This window comes from Plodia interpunctella, chromosome 8, assembly GCF_027563975.2.
Source record: "Plodia interpunctella isolate USDA-ARS_2022_Savannah chromosome 8, ilPloInte3.2, whole genome shotgun sequence".
Classification (NCBI taxonomy): Eukaryota; Metazoa; Arthropoda; class Insecta; order Lepidoptera; family Pyralidae; genus Plodia; species Plodia interpunctella.
Genome location: NC_071301.1, coordinates 3177785 through 3198674, shown reverse-complemented (window position 1 = coordinate 3198674; position 20890 = coordinate 3177785). Strand labels below are relative to the sequence as shown.

The following is a 20890-nucleotide window of genomic DNA, read 5'->3' as shown; positions in this document are numbered from 1 at the left end:
AAATAATTTTCCATAGAAACTTTGACGTTGTCATTACGATCTCAAGAATATTCGATTGACTCAAATTGTGTACGAGACTATCTCGTACAAGATAAGACGACTAACAAGTATGGTTAAGTATGTGGCTAGTTTACACATATTTGTTACTGCAATAAAATTGACAAAAACCTAAGAAAAACAAAGAAATAAAATATTTTAATTAATCTTTGTCAGTAACAATTTCAAATTATACAAATTATATTATTATACAAATTATATTATTTTAATTAATATTACAAATCAAAAGATTTGAAAAAAAAAATTATTTACATTGAACATTTTCCATGGGACAGCAACATATAGATTCCAATTAATTAATGGCAATAAAGTAAATAGCTATGACGTCACTATTACTACATTGTACTCGTATTCCATACACGCAAAGCTGTAAATTTTGCACAAACAACACTTTTAGTGCCCAGTTTATGGCACAATTAGCTTTTGTTCGCGACTTAGCTCGCGTAAACCTCGGGAACAGATTTTTATAACTAGATGATATTCTATCGTGTAGCTGGCAAAGTATACCTATCTCAAGTTTCAAGGCGTAGTGGCCCAATCCTAATCCTAACTTCCCAACAAATATTATGCGAAAGTAAATTTCTTTCTTACCATACCCTTCATCTAGCATATTTATTTTTCTTATAGCATACCTTTCATCGCGGAAAAATAACGATTTCCGTTACATGTCTATTTAAATGCATGATCAGAATATGTCTTTTCACTCGACTAATTATATTTGATCCATGACAAACGCAGTTTTGGATGAAAAATTACGTGGATGTTCAAAAATAAACCTCATTCGTAATATAAATTTCGCATACTATAATTTGTACAAAACAAGAGACGTATAGAAAGTTGAACAAATACTCTTTGTCCAATTAGAGGCCGGGCGTCGTCCGGCAATGCAATTAAATGATATTACATTCAGCTGCACGACTTTTGTGTAAACTTTCCCAACAGTTTAAACTGAACGTATTATTTTTGCGTAGAGACTTTACTTATATACTACATTTATAACCATAGACGTAATATATAATTATATTAAATAACATTTTATAAATCCAAGCACAATCCAATCATTGTTCTTCGTACCGAAATGCCAACTGCTTGTAGCTTTTTGAAAATACTGTATAATTTAAAATTTGACACAAAAAAATGCCCGTGTACAGTACAGATTTACAAAATTATTATTTATTTATATTTCATAACGGAGTCTGATAAATCTGTAACCTTGTGTTACATGAGGAGGGGACGCAGGACGAATCGGGAGCCCTTTATTAAAGCTACATGTCATACGTATAATATTTTATTCATCTCATAAATTATTTAACAAGGAAAATATACAAAATACAAAGCTCGACTAGACCGAGGGTATCAAAACAAAAAGTAATTAAAACACCTATTAAATTACAGCAACGTACGCTTTCAATATTTCCGAGCTGGGAAAATAAATCGCTGATACAAACTGATGGACTGGACTTTACTATATATTACAATATTATTATATCGTATCAATTTTGTAGTTTATTTATTGAACATATTTCATCAGACATTATGAGAGAAATAATTATTACCTATATTGTATACAATCAAACATCGCACTAAAATGACGAGAAAATACTAATTATATACAGGTTGGTGTCAAAAGACACAACACTTCGAACCAATTAAATAAAACAAATATCTGAACAAATGCTCTATTCATAATCCAATCTAATAAATAGAAATCCCCTTAACTATCCCAGTTATAGATACAAACTCAATTTGCATCTAATATTACACCATATTCTTAACAGCATGCAAACTACAATGACTTTTGGTAGGTATCACAGCGTCGGGGGTCCAATTCTCAGGAAATTTCCATCCTCGGCGAAATGAAGGGTGCTTCTCGAAACTGATGACGTGAAAAAAGCCGATAGGACCATCAGGCTTCATTTGAATGTCGTGAATGGGCTGAGCCTCTCTTAAGCCTAGTTCAGATTGGTCGAGTGAAACAGAAAATCAATATGAGCATTTAATTGTACTTTCTTCTTATTTTAAACTTCATCGAGAACTTCGATATTCAAAAAGAATAAATAAAACATATGACTGCTGATATGTCAACACATTTGTAAACTCTTGTAAGGGCCGGACATAGACTGTTCTGTACTCTGCTAGCTGAAGCTAAGTTTCGAAATACTAATAGAACTTCGTTATTCACAAAGCATAACACAGTATAGCATCGTTGCAGATCGTTGAGCGGAGTTCGTCAGAATTAGTATGACAAGCTGACTAGAACTTAACCTTAAGTTTAAGTCAGCTAGTCATACTAATTGTAAATTAAAGCTATGCTATGCTATAAAATAGGCCTGAGCTGAGCATCAGCTAGGCCTCCAAGTTGACTGCACTGATAGGAGTTTGCTGCGTATGGCTTTAATTATCATATCAATCTTGCCGATGCTCTTCCCAGAATAGGTGGAACACTGTGAGCTCACTGTGAGCTCACAGACACACCGAGTAATCACATTTTCCCTGAGTTACGGCCGAGCACGATCGTAAAACATGCGGTGATAGTTGAGAGGTGGATCGAACGTAACGAAAGTGAAGCGGCACACAAATTAGTAAGTTTGTATAGCTGAAAGTACTGGAAAAGTAAAAATTACGTATCTTCAAGTACTAAAAAAGTAAAAATTACGTATATTCGAAATTTAATTTTATTTAAACTTAAGAAACTTATTTATTTAGACTTAAAATACCGTTATATTGGCCATGAAAATGTACATATATGTATATTCAAAACTTTACATAATATACTCAATTTAGCATTTGTTAGAAAATTGACAACTAATATTGACTGAAGGCACACTGTACAAAATTTACAGAAAGAGCAAATTCACTTACTAATCTTATGAGGACAAATAAATTATATTGTTCCAAATCTATAAATAACGTAAATATTATAACATAAAGTACTAGTAGTAAATATATTTGAGTTTTTTATATGTATCATGAAAAAATGTTTCTAATAATATCATGAAATATAATGTCGTAATAACTTCTGAACATGAGTTATTACGACATTTCACAATTACAGACAATTTAGGCACCGACAAAAGCTTTATGTCACGTGGAAATTGTACAAAAAAATATAAGTGTAAAATTGTACAAAAAAGTGCCAAACTTCCACCATACCTTAACTATCTGCCAACGAAAAATGTTGCTGGTCGAAATACCTTTAGAGGCCTTCCATATTGAAAATTGAAAATATCTATTGTAATTGGATTCCATATTGAAAATGTATATTGGAAATACATTATCTTTTCATCCATACCTATTGTCAACTTTTTTTTTAATTCCCAATGGTTTTTATCTGTTTATGCATAAGTTTTAAATTGTATTACTTGTACTACTAGTATTTTAAACCATACAACTGAAGGGCTGAAACCTCGTAAGTTTTTCAATTTCACATTCAACAAATGTTTTAACAAAGTTTTATTTCGACAAAACATAGTTCAGCGTTGACCAAACAGTGACCAGACAATGCATAACGAAATAATCCGATATCGGATTAAAGTGGGTCAGTTGTTAATCATCCTGAAAAGTGGGATCCTATAGGATCGGCAATTGCTTACAATCGGATGATTAATGAAGCGATTCAATGGCTTCTATTTGAAATATCACATATCCTCTCCATGTGTATAATGCATGGAATAATTACCTGGTTTACGATTTTTTTAAACTTTAAAATTATTGTCTCAAATATTTGAACATTTTGCGTTAATTAAAAGTTTATACCCGTACACTATTAATTGAATTGTAACTCTTGACTAATTTGAATTAGAAGTTTGTTCTTTCATTTCCCAGAATTTAATTCACTGCGTATGCGACTACTAACCACCAGATGTCGGTAGATAGTCGTAAAAGTCATGTCACATGCTTTTGGGCGACTTCAATAAAATCTGACACCAGTGTTAAAAATAATACACTCGATAACAAAAAATATTAGGACTTTCAAATTATGTTTTTGTTAAATGTACACATATAAAAAAATTATGCATTTTCGAAAATAAATAACGAAAACAGAAAAGCGAATTTCCTAAAAAATCAATTTTGTCTACACACAAGTGGACACAGACAGACCCTGGTTCGTGATTGATGGCGTATAATATTCGATTCCAATGGATATTTCCATTTCATTGTTAGAGACGAAATATTTCGTCCGGCTATAGTTGATATGCTTCTGAAATTATGTCGAATTAACACAGTTATTTCATATGTTGCTGTTATAAATCAAGTTGTATGTTCATCTTTCTGATGACATTATACAAAAAGAAGTCGCAAGAAATGCGAATGTGTCTGGACTTCCAGGCACCATTTATTTTTATTTTTTTAACAGTCCAATTTTGGTTCTCCAATTATTTCTTACCAGCAACCTCTGAACGTTTTATTTCATTTAATAATCTAAAAAACTCATAGAAAAAAATAGGTTTACTTTCCAGTTTTGCCTAATGTAGTAGCAACATGCAGAATAATTATTTCCAGTATGATCTTATTTTGTTCTAAAGTTTGTCCCACTGCCACTTCTGGTTTTACTATATAAGAAGGTAAAGTATTTTTTATTTTTTAGCTGAGTCCGTGAATGGCCAATGACAATACGATCGGTGGTGATATATTGAGTCGATACGACGATGTATCGCATTTTAGGCAATGTGTAATATTTCGCAGAGATTATGCCTACCCATGCCCGGGCCACAATCGCTGACGGATGCCTCTAATAAATTTTATACAATTCCAACCCGTGAATGCCGGTTTATAACGCTTTTACGCATATATTTTATTTTTTTGATTTTTATTGCAATGCTTAAAATCTTTTGAATTAACATCGTTATTTGAGGTTCCATACCCTCGAGGTATTTACCTCGAAACCTTTTAATATGCCTCTGTTGCCCGAAGCCTGCCCTGGTGTTGCAGGTGTTCATGGGTTGTCAATAATTACTTACAATCTGGTAGGCCGCATCATGCCTCTATCTCTGGAACCATAATAGACATGTATTTTTTTACTACTGTTAGATGTTATGGGATATTGCAGTTAGACAGTGGATCTTGTCAGCCAGAACGATTTTATGGGATATTTTTATAAAATGAAATAAAATAAATTTTCGTAAAAACGCATCAGTGAAAAATACTTTTCTCTTAATAGTAGCATTTTAGTAAAAGGATATTTCAGTAAAATAAAACGTGATGTTACTATTCACACAGCGTCACAATTGAGAGGGAAATTCGTAAAACTCATAATAGCGGCAATGAACGCAACGGAAACAATTTGAGACGCGCGGATGAGCAATGTGCAGCCACTTGCGGAAATAAGAACTGTTAAACTGCAGTTTAAAAATTTAATATGCCGCAATTATGTGAATATGTTTTAAAAAAATTCTGTTATTTTATTATTCTGCGAACTATCTGTTCTATTAAAAATTAACGTTCGTATCTGTTCAAATTAACTAAATATTTTTGGTTCAAAATGCAAAAATTCTCATTTTATTATACGTATTCGGATAACAGGAATATGAAATATATGTATAATAGTGTAAAACTCTTATTCGCTGTAAAATTTAGACCTCTAAGCTACTAAACGTTGTACCTTTCTCATTATATAATCAATAATATCATATCACTAATTACATAACTTTTACTGTATATAATATATAATATTTTTACCCTTACAGCTATACCTTTTCACATTTGTACTTACTTATAGAAGTACCTAACATAGACCCTTACTTAACTAACAAGTTACTGTATTTCTCAGGTCTCACCGAGCAGTCAGAAAGTAAGCTCAAAATACAAACTAAGCATGACCTTAGAACTTATAATCCACTAAAACCATATTACTTTGTCATGGTATTTATTATTACATACAATTCTCATATAGATTCACTCCACATTATTTTCAACAGTAGCTACAAATGTAATCCCAAAATTTCTCTTATTATATAGATATATCAGAATGGGCTATCGATAGCCCTATAGTAATGATTTGCAATAGTAGATACAGTATCGATACTGTAGATAGTTTTGCACAATCGATAGTGACATGTTATATTGCAGAGCAACAGATACTATCTATAATGTCTCTACTATTCTACATCAGTACTATCGAGAGTAAGCAAAACTATAGATACGTTCGATAGCTATCAATAGTATTGCTTTTTCTCAAACTGTCGATAGTTTATTGGAATGCTATCGATCGGTGACACTATGTACTTTCGGCATGTTTCAACCCAATCAAAATTTCAACATATTTTAATTTTATCTTTGTATGGAATTAAAAAAATCTACTTTTTTTTCTACCCATTAAAACGTGATTGGAAGAAATGTTGGGATAAATCTAGACCGAACCGTAGACTCATACTGCATTACATTTATCAGTACCTGTATTGTTATACCTAACCGATTACACCAATACACTTAGTTGCAAAGACCTTAGATTCCACCAAAACAATCTCAATGATTTTGCCACTATGTGTATTATTCATTACTCCTTGTATCGTCCCAGATAGTAATATTTTATAAGTGTCAACTTCTTCCATTGGCAATAGTAATTTTTATCTTGATATTCAAATTAGAGGTTTTTAGTTATCTGGGATTGATTAATTTCTTGTAGACACCCGAATCTTGGCATGATTAACATTTTGTAGAACAACCACATACAACCTTGTAGTGATATTCCCATACCTAGTATCAAATCAACCATAGTTGTTGTATTTGTAGGTTACCTTAGTATGATTTTTTCGCAGTTACTCTTTGGACATTTTATTCCCAAAGAGGGTTGACGTCAGACAGGCGGCCAGTTGTAAAATCCGAAGATACGGATCACAGCTAAATCTTCAAAAATTTTGCTTTTATTTTTTACGCTGACCACGGGCTTCGCGGCTACACTGCCCCGAATTAGAGAGACTCTTTGGAGATTTTAGGAAAATAAATTGGTAAGTATGCTCTTAGCTTTGTATAAAGGGTGTTCACAATCACAGTGGAAATATTTTTTCCTAATCCTTTTCATAATTTTAAAGTAACTAAAACTGACGCTAAATGAAATTTTACTCATAATTGAATGAATCCTAGAAACTTACTCAATATTATTAATCGAAAAATTCGTGCAAACTAGAGTTCAATAGAAATGTGACTCATTCTTTCACGTTTCTAAAATTGAACTAACTTTCATGTCAATCCGTCGTTCAAAAATCTTCAGCAATAGAAACTTTTACGAAATAATAATCAATAAGAGTTCAAAATCACTTTATGGAAAATGTTTATCTTGGGAACAGAGAGGCTGGAGGTAATTCAATCGATAATGTACAGTCAACCCAAAAAGTTTAACATTAACTTGATACTTTTGCCCAAGTCTTGATACCGAAGAAGAAAACAGTTGTAAAACGACTTATTTCGCCGACTGTATACATTTGTTTTCTAATTTCCTCTCACAGTACTTCATTGTAATTTTATGTTCGGTTTGAAGCTGTTTTATTTTGGGTCCGAGAGAACAAGTAGCCATTTTGTGAGTAACATAAATGTATTGTTTCGACTGAGCTCTAGACACGGTAATTTTCTATGTTGCCAAATATTCAATACGGCCGTGACTAAAGTATTTGTGCGTGACTTTTCACTGTGTTCAAAAGATTATATAACAACTTTGCTGTTCTAAAACTGGTTGCAATTTTGTTAGCTATGAAATTTTAATATCAAAACTTATTCTTAGTTCACACGCGCTTTGAATTATGTATAATTTATTTATTCTGTGTATTATGTGGGAGTAAACAAAGATTGTTCCAAGTTTGTTTAATAAGATTTTAGTTCTGATTTCTACGAATGAAAGTCGCTTGGACGAGTTCCGCAGTTTCTATTTGTCAAAATAATTCTTTTTTCCCAGCGCTATAGCCTATTGTATTCACACAATGTCCCGAGAGTTGGTTTATCTTTCCATCGAAATCCACCGCGGGGATGTTGACAAAACTCTATGAAATATTTTAAATCCAACAGTTTATTAAGTAAATTCCACCGCTTTACTCAACGCCCGACAAAGTAAGGTAATCTCCGAGAAACTTGATAAAATATATTAGGGATATTTCAACAGAAATGCCCGAAAAAAAGTCTTGCTTTGCCAGAAATATTTTCGCAAATAATCTCTTTGGGACATTATTATCTAAGTGCCAAGTTTTTCATTGTCCAAATACCCAGCACAAAGCCCAGACTTTAAAGGTTGTGTTATTTATAAATGCGTTTACTTAATTTCGACAATTTGTTTATATCACTGCGTATTGCAGTGATATAAACAAATTAAGCAGCAGAGATAAAAAATTAAATAAATAAGCACAGGGAGAGCGAATTAAGTAAGTAGATATTCGTTTAAACTTAACAAACCTGAAGAATGAAATCAAAGATCGAAGCATCATAATGCTAGGTGACAATCATCGAAAGTCAATTAGAGATATCGACCTCCACCATAGCGCTGATTATCCGAAGAGAGACTGTAACTTATGTCTTGTCCACACATACATTAAGACATCTACTTCATGCTCACTTAATCAATCATCGGCGCATACGAAATTTCTATAGAAGATTGGTAGAGTAATTTCACAATTTTCGGTTAAAAAATTTTTAAACAACAATATTTCAACGTCACAATTTTCTAATACTACCAAAATAATTTGTCAACGGACATAATTATTCCTTTCACTCGTCTCAAATATAGCCACCATTACTGTAATGTCGTTTTACAGACCCTACCTTCATAAAATATAACTGATTCATCTCATTTCCCATTACGCTGCAGTTATCATTTGCCAAATGGAAAAATATTGAAATCGGCCAGGCATTAACTCGAACGGTGGAATAGATTGGAAACAATGAGAACTAATATTAGATAGTTTAAATTTATATTATAAATGTATATATTAGGAATGGATGGAATAATTTACAGATATTTGAAGTGGAATTGTTAAAACAATCTGGGTCTAGAAAGTTTTAATCGTGTCCTTAACTCGTATTCTTCATACTGGAGAAAAATATAATTAGCAAACCCAAATAGAGAGGTAACTTCACTAACATTTTTAAAAATATACTTTGATTCAGTTTTATTTATTTCTCCAGAACCTTATATGATCTTAGGATGCACCGTCTATATAAAGGATTGTTCTTTAAATAAAATAAATCTCAGATTCATTTATATTTTCTGACTTTTTTATGCGTTGTTATTAAGCTGAAGTAGTGCGCTATCATTGGGCTATAATAATTATTTCTTTAGAGCACTTTACAATAAAGGATCCACTTTACTGGAAGAAGCTCCTCTTATCGGAGCCGTGACAAAGTAACAATGAAAACTGCAAAATATTCATTTTTGTGAAATATTATACAATCCTAATAAAACGAAAATTTGACCATAACATTGTGTTATTACCAATAAAGATCTTATATTTCGCGCTGATTAAACTTCCCCATAAAATGACATTTAAAAAGACATGACTATTATAACTAAATTCCCCATAAAATGACACGACAAAAATTAGGAGCGTTTCCAAAAATACTTTTCTTGTCCAATTTATTATTTACCTAATTGCGACGATCTCAAAGGATAACATATACCTTAAGTTTGATACTCAATATAGCACAATTAAATAAAGTAGATAAAATATAACAATGAATATGTCATTCAAATAAAGAATGTTTTCTCAAAAACAAGATAATCTCTGGCTGATTGCAATTTAAATATGCACGCTAGCTCATGCATATAACTTTGTTTGATCCGTATCTCTTTTAGTTATGGTAATCCCGCGTTACAACTGCAAGAGGATTTGTGTCATGAATACGTATAGTCAAATATGCAACTGGTCATTAACTTGGATATATTAAAATGGACATCCAGTCCAAGCGATCTTTTTTATTAAAAAGTTAAAAATATTAGCTTTTTAAAAAAATATTTTTATCGTTATTATTCGTAGACTGTAGGCAGCAAAAATTATAACTTTGAAATACACATAACCTAAAATTAGAGGATCTACAACGCTAACTTCCTCACTAATATTATAAATGCGAAAGTAATTTTGTTTGCTTCTTACCTCTTCTTCTTATCTACTCATCCAATCTTCTTAAGAATCTCGTATTATTGGTCTCCTAATTCCTAAAAACTATTTTTCATACATAATACCAATGCATCTCTTTTTTGCAATAAGGAGTTTACGTAGTACGTACGAAGGCTATTCGAAGCTTCACCTGCGCTTTGGAAGTCTGCAGTAGACTTAGTTTAAGTAATTTTTTGACGTCGATAACTGATGTATATCATCCTAAATTGAATAAAGAATTTTGAATTTGAATTTTCTATCCCGGAAGAAAGTATAATTTCCATAAGAAAGTGATGCGTGTGAAGCCGCAGGCAAAAACCAATGATCTAACTTTAATCCTATATTCCAGTACCTATCTAAATTGCCACAGTTAGCCACAAAATTAAACGAGCACACCTACCTAACCACTGTCAGTTTGCGCTCCATTTTACGTGATTTACCGGTTCCATCGCCAAACGAGCGTGAATCTTTGCTTAGAGATGCGAGCCAAATAGTTTCAGCCACAAAAATCTTTCGATATAGGTACTGAAAATAAAAATGCTATCACAATAATGCATTGCCATGGAAACTGAAGCGACGTGGACAATTTCAATTCTGTAGGACAAGAAAGATTTAATTGCAGACAGACAAACATCGGGACAGGTGAAACTAAAATAAAAACTATTAAAGCCACGAATACACTAGGGAATATTCGACGTGCAACATGTCGCTCTATTTCACTAATTACCATTGATTCTAGTGAAATAGCACATCTTCGATCTCACTTATTTTAATTGTAATGAAAAGGAAAGAACGATATGTTGCGTGCGTGTCAAATGTTTCCTAAAGTATTCGTGGCTTTAAAATGTGAGATGAGACTAAAATAAAAATAATGAATATATATATATATATATATATATATATATATATATATATATATATAGTTAATTATAAATCACTTCATCAAAATTAAAAACACAAAGTTTTTCATTAAAACACAAGTTCAAGTAATAGTAAATTACCCCTGAAAGATCATTAGGACGGAACAGTCAATCCTAAGTTTAAAGTCGTAAAGAAATAATGACGAAACTATTTAATCTCCATTCTCCGGGATCTTAATACTATAAGTTTCAAAAGTAGGGGACTGCGGAGTTTGGCGTTTTATCCGTTTTTTGGAGCATTGTAATGAGCGGAGCGGATTTGAGCCTTTGACCTACCGTAATCTCTACTTATTATACTCTACGTATTCTCGGTTTAGTTCTTAGTTCGTAGTCCGTAGCCGTCCGTAGTCTCGTAGCCGGGAATATAACAGATAAAAGGGTCAAATGTGAAAGAGATAAAATGTCTAGATGTGTCGATGATGTAACTACTTTGGCAAGAACTGGAGTGCGATGGCCCCGGTAGGACTAGGAATATGAGATAGGAGGCTTACTCAGTAGTGGGAGGTTGCCGATAATGATTAAAATAGATCTAAAATTTCTGTAAATATAGTATTTACAACAATTTACATATCGTTTTAAATAATATTTACATATTATAATATTACATTATTATATTTCAAAACGAAAATGTATTGATCTGGTGAAAACCCACGCAATTCATTCTTTAAATTACTGCCTAACGCTGTCGCGTCCGCTCATCACTGAACTCCCTAAAAAGAACTACGGATGCAGGTCATTAGTCAACAATTATACTGAGAGTTGCAAGATGAATGAGGCCAAGTTGGGCGACACAAACTGCTCGGCTGCGAATTCAGTTTGAGCAAGTTGCTCAAACTTGCATTCCGATTCTAATCGTTCGTGGCTTTGATCTGATAGAATTGTATAGATATTGGCATTGCTCCCTTGGCCAACAGTTCCAAGCTCTTGACAAAATACAGATGAATTGATTATTCAATTCAGTGGTATTAAATAAAATATTGTTTTTAGATTTATATGTCTTTAGGCGACTTCAAACTCTTATCACTTATATTTGTTAACTAATGTACCTAAAATGTTACGTTACTTTTACTATTTATGTTTTTGCAACATAAATAAGTTATTTTAAACAGCAAACCTGAAATTGGCTCTACGATTGGTATAAGTTACATAAACTTAATTTAAGGAAATTGAAAGAAATTTCATATAAAAAAGACACTTTCCAAGCGTCAAACCTCATTTAATTTACTATATGAAAAAAAAAACAATCAAAAAATAATTAAAAAACATTCGAGAAACCAAGATTTTGCTGTTTAAAATTATATACATATTTGTCACAACGAGTATGTCAAATAAGGTTGAACATTAATTGAATCCGCCTGGTAATGAGCAATTTTCGTTGGAATATAACAAGAGCATCGAGGGTACAACTTGGCGGTAGTTGTGTGGGGATGAGAATTATCTTCATGGACCAGTGCGCGCCCTCTGAGAGACATGGAGGACTGGTGTGCAAGTCCAGGATGTCTACTTGAAAATTTACACTTTCATGACGACACAAATAAAATACTTGGGAAAATATCTCAAGGAAACCCTAAGTAAAGTTAATAATTAGTGTATGAAATGAAAAATGGCAAAACATTATAGAGAGACTGTTCTCCACCCAAATAATAATCTAATAGGTATATATTATTAATTTTATTAATAACTAGGTTCACCTCGTATAGCTGCAGATACGAGGATTACTGGTCATTTTCTGTGCCCGAGATTACTACTTGGTGAAATCGAACTCAAATTCGACATGGCTTTTCCACAAATTGGTAGCAGAACAGTCAATATGGAGTTTTATATAGAGTGAGACAAATTTAGACAGTCAAATTTTAGCACATGATTAACTCGTTCGAAATTTGAAATTGCACAATGTTGGCAACTCAATAATACCGTAACGAAATTGTCCACAGCCACAAGCAATTAGAAATTATTTCAGTTCGGTTCTTGTTTAAACAAACATTACCAAACTTCGGGGCTAATACAATTTTAGTCAATTACGTACAGCGCTGTTAATCCGAAAGTAAACAAACGACCAACCGAATTCGGGTAAACGTACCTATTGTTGGCCTTATTAAAATTCAATGGTGGCGTCCGATGAAATTAAGCTAAACTAATGCCAAGTATAGGCTTGGCTTACTATTTCCGTTTTAGGCTTAAAGGTAGCCATTCCGGATCGACTTTCCGGATATAATAGGCAACATTAATAATCCTGTTTTCAAATATAATTACCTTATAATAATTATTTTCGTATGTTGTCGATACTGAAGATTTAGCACAGTCTCTAAACAAACTAATTCAAAATCAATTAATTCGTTTTGATTTATTGGTGACAAAAATCTTATATTTTATTCATATCTCGATTAATTTTAAATTTTGTTTCAACTGTCTTATTATTATACAAAAATATTATTATTATACATAAAATAGCAAGCGATATTTAAGTATATAAATAGAGTATGATATAAATAGCTTATTAAAAATAGGATTGAAATACACCGATTATAAAGAACAATAATATCGCATTTGTGCAGCAAAGCCAGCTTAAATCTTAACAAAAGAAACCATATGGCTGAAGCGCACATTTCGCTTTCTCTCGCCGAGTCCCATTTCCGACCACCGCTTTATGTTTATCTGTCTCTTTCACACCTCTGTCCTTCCTATTTTCTTTTTCATCGCAGGCACTTTAAGAAAATTGTGAGGAAATTGACTGCCGAAAATAATTATCCAAGATAGACACAATATTGTGCTGACATTCAAATTATGCCCCCTTGAAATAAAATGAGTCTCAACAGTTTTTTAAGTATTAGAAGGAAATGTAGAAGAAAATTTTATTAGGTACTAAAACTGTATTTCAGTAAAAGTATATTCTGCGTATTGATATTTCCTATATGTTTTTGTTACCTTTTCGTTAAAATGTATTACTTTTAAGAGCTATCTTATTAACATAACAATGTAAAATGTATTTTTGTGGAATAAAGATATTCTTTACATGTCATTTTAAAAATAATCTATTATTTATGTGTTTTTTTTTGTGTTAGTACAATAATGTTGATTTTGGAAAATAAATAAATTATTCGTTACTGCAAGTAAAAAACAAAAAAATATAAAAATCGATTACAATAAAAGTTGAAACACTCCTATAAAAACACAATGTGTAAATTTAAATAATGAAAGAAAAATATTATTATCTCCAAAAATAAAATATGGAAAAAAATTATCAATCAGCAAATATTTTTAAAATAAAACGCGTGTTCTCGCATCCATTTCAAACAACAGTCGCCATTTTGTTTACTCGCTTTCAAACATTTCCGTTGCATGTAAAGCTGAGCACACACGATGTTTTATTCAACGGCTCAAGTTGGACGTAAGCCGACAAGTCGCACGCTTGCCCGATGCATCACTTGGATTTTGGAATATGGAAATTGTTTGTGTTTTCACCTAAGACGAAATAGAGAAGTTTATATTTATTTATTCAATCTCCTAATTTGTTAAAACCAGCCATTGCATTAAATACCACATAACAGCGTCCCGTTTCACGCCAGGTCATAAAACTGAGCGAAATTCATTTTAAAAACTATATAAGTATTTATAGGTCCCAAATTAATATTTTTTCTTTCTTTCAAATAACTAAATATAATATTAACAGTTATAGGCTTAAAATAATTAACAATGTTACGTGTTAACGAAACGTCTGAATTATAAAAAGGTCACACGCCTGTAACTTTGACGACCTCGGTGGCGCAGTGATAAAATGCTTGCCTCTGAACCGTGAGGTCCCGGGTTCGATCCCCGGTCGGGTCATGATGGAAAATTAATCTTTTTCTGATTGGCCCGGGTCTTGGATGTTTATCTATATATGTATTTGTTATAAAATATAGTATCGTTGAGTTAATATCCCATAACACAAGTCTCGAACTTACTTTAGGGCTAGCTCGATCTGTGTGATTTGTCCTAATATATTTATTAGGTATATATTTATTTAACTTATTTATATTTATGTGTCTACTCACTAATATACTTATACTATTACTCAATGGTAAGAGATACTCATTGTGATATCATCTAAAATTAGCTTTACCATCCATTAACTACTTATAGACGCTGAATACGGCCTGACCCTCACATGTCAATCTTAATTTGGCTTCCTTTTTCCGATCAACATCAATTATTATTTGTCTACATGAGTTTGCGTTGTTGTTACGTCGACGTTAGAATAGGTTAAGAGCTTTATGCCATTTTTATAAATCATTTAAACCATTTTGTTTTCATTTAAAGTATTCCTTGTAAATGTTATGGCAATCAAGATTCTATTCCGAACCATCAAATTTCATATAATCTAACAACTAAAATATTTTTTGCGGTACTTAAGTCATTAATCAGTAAAATTACAAAATAAACCTGAGCTAGGATATGTATATGAAACTCCGCTTTTTGAATTGAATTCGTAGTGAATTTAAATTCCAACGGTCATTATTTTCGACCGAACAATTTTGCAGAACGCTGTAACTAAAAGAGGAAAACCATTCACCGGTTATCAACTAGCGCCAATTTATTTGATGTTGGACAAATATATATACTGCATACGGGCGCGGTCACTCATGTGAGAGGGCCTGATTTTTACTGCACTTTTTATGCCGCGTTTAGGGGCTGTTCACAGTGGATATTCGATAGCAGCTACGTTTTTACCAAAAAAAAATTCTTATTCATTATTTTTTGAAAATTGTTAAATAAATTGACTACATTTTCATAATAACAGTATTTTGTTCATGTATTGTTAGTGATGTCAGTTATGATCGACTTTGTTTGTAGTTCTGTTTACTTACCTATCCCCCGGCTCCCTGTGAAGTTTCACCTGTAACATAGAAATTTTTCATACAAATTTAATAAAATACTCACTTTTTTGCGTTTTTTCCAAATTTTTTCTATCGGACCCTCGCTGGCTTGTTGGACCATCTTATAGGCGCATCTTTTGACGCCTCACACGGTTCGATGGGACCATCCATTTTTGAATTTTTCCTAGATGAAAATAAAAGAGAAGGCAGAGGTTGTCTCGTATAGGGAGGTGAAATCAATGGCTGAGGACAGAATTAGATGGAAAATGCTCCACCGACAAGAACAAAGTTCTTAAATTAATTGATAATGATGATTGTTAGTATTGTGATTAAAACTGGCTTAGATTATTTGGAATGACCTTTGTAACCTTAATACACATTTTGGGTTTTTCAATTTCTAGTAAGTACCTATCTTAGTTTTTAATATAAAAAGCATATGAATCTCATAATTAAAGAAGCTTTTGGTAATAATAATAATAATGTTTATCAAGCCAAATTGTCTCCACATTTGCATACCGACTGACTTTATAATGGTTTCTAAGAATCTGTAATTTTTTTAGCATTCTAATGTTAGCTGGGAGATAATGCTTAGCATTAAGTTCGCCATTTGTTTATAAGTATGTTTTTACTTGGAACAAGTAAAATATCCTTCGTTTGCCGTTACTCTAAACGGGCCTTATGCAGCCGTTTCATGGAACCCCAACATCGAGATTATTTCAGGTTTCCAGCTGAAAAACGATATGGCTTGAGCTTCAATGGATACGAGAATCAAAATTGTATTACAAAAATACGATAACATGATATACTATTTACAATATACTATATTACAATGTATAAACTTTTTTTTAAACAGAAAAACAAACAATAAAGAATATTTGTAACATAGTAGGTACATACCAGGATATCATAACCACGTCGATAGTGTCTCAGGGAATAGTAAGCGAAGACATATAAGTGGCGGTCGACGCTATGATGGCCCCAGGTGTATTCCGATGTGTCTTGACCGTTTACCCACAGCACGTGAATTAAATTACGAACTACGTGCGGCTTTCAGGGTGGGCTTAGACGGAGTTTCTTTTAACGTACGTCTTTTTTTTCTATTCAATAAATTTTTAAAATCGAATTAGAGCATTCGAATTTCGTCATGTGTAAGTTCGCAATATAGTAGTAGTTCGCAATATCGTAGTGATGTTGTTTCGAATCATTTTGAGACTGAGAACTGTTAAACGAGTAATCACTTAAGATTTTATTCCTGTTACTCAGGCAATAACCAGTTTATATATTTTGAGGTCTTCTTAGTGAATAAAAACCTGGATGATATTGTGATATGTACTAGAAGTAACAAATTGACACGAATAAAATAAACAAAACTACATAATGAAGTTCACGTAAAAATTACTGTAATTGCAACCTATTTTTTTTTCCTTGGTGAAATATTCAGATATAAGGAAGCCTTATTCAGATATAAGGAAGCCTTATTCAGATATAAGGATCTTTTAAAGTGATAGTTTCGAAATAATTAATTTAATATTTTTCTATAGAACTTTAATCAAGAAATTAACGACTTCAGCCAAATGGGTGAACTAATAGCAGCAGTTTATAGGCTTCATAAAATGCTGAAATGCACTTAACCATTAAATATTTATTAAAGAATAGAGTAATTTGACATGAAAAGTAAATATTAAGTATGGGCAGGTTTTGTAAATTCTCTTTTGAGTATTTTTTTATTTTATTTACTCTTTGATTGCGGTTTTTTTCTGGTGGGTTTCATGGTAGCTAGAAGTCTGGTGAAATAAAATTGCTAAATAAGCCCAATTATCAGCATGCTTTTTATCCAATTATGAACACTGCTCATAAATGGCAACACGCAGTTTCAGCACCATGCTAGGATTTGGGATTGGAAGGTATTTACAACTTTTACCAAGAAATCTGTACTGTATTCATATAAAAAACACGGTTTACAATCAAAAATATGAAATAAGAATTATCCCATTTCTCATTTATTATTTTATTTTCCCATTTATCAGCACCAGTGTTGATAATTTGGAAATCGCAAAATATTGGATCCAGATGTCAGCACCACATGTTTAATCACAATGACACTATAATTTCAATTTCCTTTTAGCTTATAAGCCCCATAAAACCACTCTGATATGAGAAACATCGAAAGTTTTAGTGAAAAATATCAAAAAGGCCTAAAATAGCATAAAATGGAAACACGTGAACTTACCGTCGATCGCAAGAAACAGGAAGAAATAAATCTTGCTGTGACGCACCGACACTCGTTTACAAAAAAGTCGCCATTTGTAACTCGGAGAGTGTGGTGTTGCTAGGATTAGTATTCCATAGACATCTAAATATTGATTTTTATAAATGGTAATCCAAATTAATCGGTTGGAATCTTACGGTTTTTTCATAGTGCTGATAATTTGGCGCAGTGCTGGCATTTGGCTAACTCACTATACGTTACTTGAAAGCATCTCCCACGACTTTTATAAATAACGTCATATAGATGCAAGGTAGATACAATAGCGAAATATACGATCTAATGTGCAAATTTCCTCACGATTTTTTCCTTCATCAGAAGCAAGAAGTAGTCGTGAAAACTATTCATGAGTCAGGTTGAGGAAAGTGTTTCCACCCTAGAAAAGGACTCTCTTTCCAGATTGGTATACAAACTCATCTTGCAAATCAAATCATTTATTCAGAAATTAGACCTTAGGCACTTTTTCATGTCAATTTTTATATTAGTTATTTCTCACAAGCTACAAACTACTGGCAAGAGTAGGAAAACAATAGACCGCCACCGTTTCAGTTTGTGTTAAACAAGGATAAATAGCTCGATTTGTCTGAAAGCTCCACAAAGAAGAGCTGTAAATGCTAATACCACGGGAACGAAGCCGCAGGCAATAGCTTGTGTTACAAATGAGCTGAATAAATCTCCCAGTACTAGCGTCTCGAGCTGCCTTAGAGGAGCATTTTACAGCAAAATTTGTTTGTTTGTTAAATTGTAATATCTTTATTTTATTGTACAATAATATTTTTTTTACAATTTTGTTTTAATTTAATAAAATAAGTCGTTAATTCTGGTGATTATATTTTTTTCGCCACATCGACCACTTACTGTTTGCTCATTTGGAAGTGTGACCTCTACGAAACATTACATATTCAAGGGTTACAATTTGACTTTAACATTAACGTGCGCTGAAAAACAAGAAGCATGGCGTTTCTAGACATCAGCAGCGCGCCGGTTAAATTCCACAGGTGTTTTGTTGCGCAGGTCAAAGTTAACGTCAAAGTTTTAGGGTCAATTGCACATAAGGCACGAACTCCAATGGTGTGCAGGGTTTCAAACAACCAACAAAATTTAAACATTTGTTTTCGTTGTTCGAAACCCAGTCACGGCTGTCTCCACACAGCACAGCTTTGGTGTAGTCCCAGAATTTTTTCGTCCAGCGAGGTGTTCCACTATTGGCATAGTCTTAAAAAGTCTTACATCTTTCATAAGTCTTCATCTAGGACAGTAAACCAAACAAATTGTTAACGTTTATTATGAATCTATCAATTCGATATTAATCAACGTTATATAAACGCACCCCTCTAACATATAAATGGGAACCAAATCAACCGCACAGTTGTATCCTATTTACTAAATTATGAAGCTAAACCTGGAATATTGCAATCTAGGTCAAATGTTGATGACCTAATCTAACTGCTATGAATTTGCATGAGTAAATTTGATCCACTTTTCAAAACAAGAGATAAATTAGAACCTGGTATCTTTTGATCTTACACAACATTAATAACTACATATGGTGTCAATTTTGAACAATCGACAAAGTTTGTATTCGTCGAAAAAAAAGTATATAACAGCGTGCAAGCTGATATCGGTGAAATGGAATGTACCTTATTAATCGTAGGAAATAGAAATTCATGAAAAAAAATTGTCCTATTATTACATAAAATATATATCCTCTAGATCTTGTCTCTTGCCCAATCCTATTTTAGATTAGGTCGAGGAATTATATATCGACATACTTATAGAAAAAAAAAACGTGAACGTGTGGACGCAATGACATGCTACGTGTTTTATGTTTCATGATAGCCCCCGAGGTTAAATCCCCGAGGCTATCAGTGACTCACTGAACTGAGCTCGCTTGTTGGTTCAACTTACACTGCAAGTTCGCCAAGTTTCTGGACGCTAACTACCGGTTTATTTTTACGGGGTTTAAGCATTTAACTTCAACTTAAATAGCAATTATTTACCAAAAAGGCTATCAGCTTGTGGAACGAATCATTTTTAAAACTTTAAGTGGGTATTTAATTCATTTTGTATTATTTCTGGCTTCTGCTCGCCACATTGCGCACATTTAGGTGTCCCTTTGGGAAGGCGCGGTTTCACTTGAACTTGAGCTGGGCGTCTTTATTTTTTGCCTAGCTAAATTATATCATATAACTAAGACGAAAATAGGATAGAATGCTATAAATATATATTATTAATCGATATCATAACCGTAGAAGTGGTCTTGGGTTAAAATAATAATATTATTTTTTATATTAAATTTCTGAATTTTCGACTATGATTATACGATCGATAGCCTGCTTGACGACGACTGGGAATCGGATTTAGGGAATGGGGATTTTAGGGAATGCTATTGTTGCCTTTCAATTGTCAAAATCTTTCATCTATTAGTCAACTCGTACTACGCTACGAAACCCTAAAACTCACACATGAATGAATCTTTATTTGCTTTTGAAGATAATACACATAATAATAGATGGTTTACAAAATATATTCATGTAAATATATACCACAATAAAGACAATCCAATGCATACGAAGGCTTTGCTTTGAGACAGGGAATTCCCGATACGTCGACGGGAAATTGTTATTGAAGCTACGCCGGCTTTGACAGTCTGTTCGAGAGAGGAAGCTTGATATGGGCCAAAAAGATTTTTTTAGTCGTTATCTCTCTCTCGTA

At 32.6% G+C, this 20890-nt stretch overlaps 1 protein-coding gene across 1 annotated transcript in view; it reads left to right on the top strand.

The window, feature by feature from the left end:
• Window positions 1–20890, top strand: part of LOC128672157 (Kv channel-interacting protein 1-like) — a 100027-nt gene that overhangs the window by 34241 nt on the left and 44896 nt on the right. Inside the window, exon 3 of the mRNA XM_053749104.1 lies at window positions 5828–5848. Within this exon, the coding sequence (XP_053605079.1) occupies window positions 5828–5848 (21 nt within the window). The remainder of the gene's footprint in view (window positions 1–5827; window positions 5849–20890) is intronic.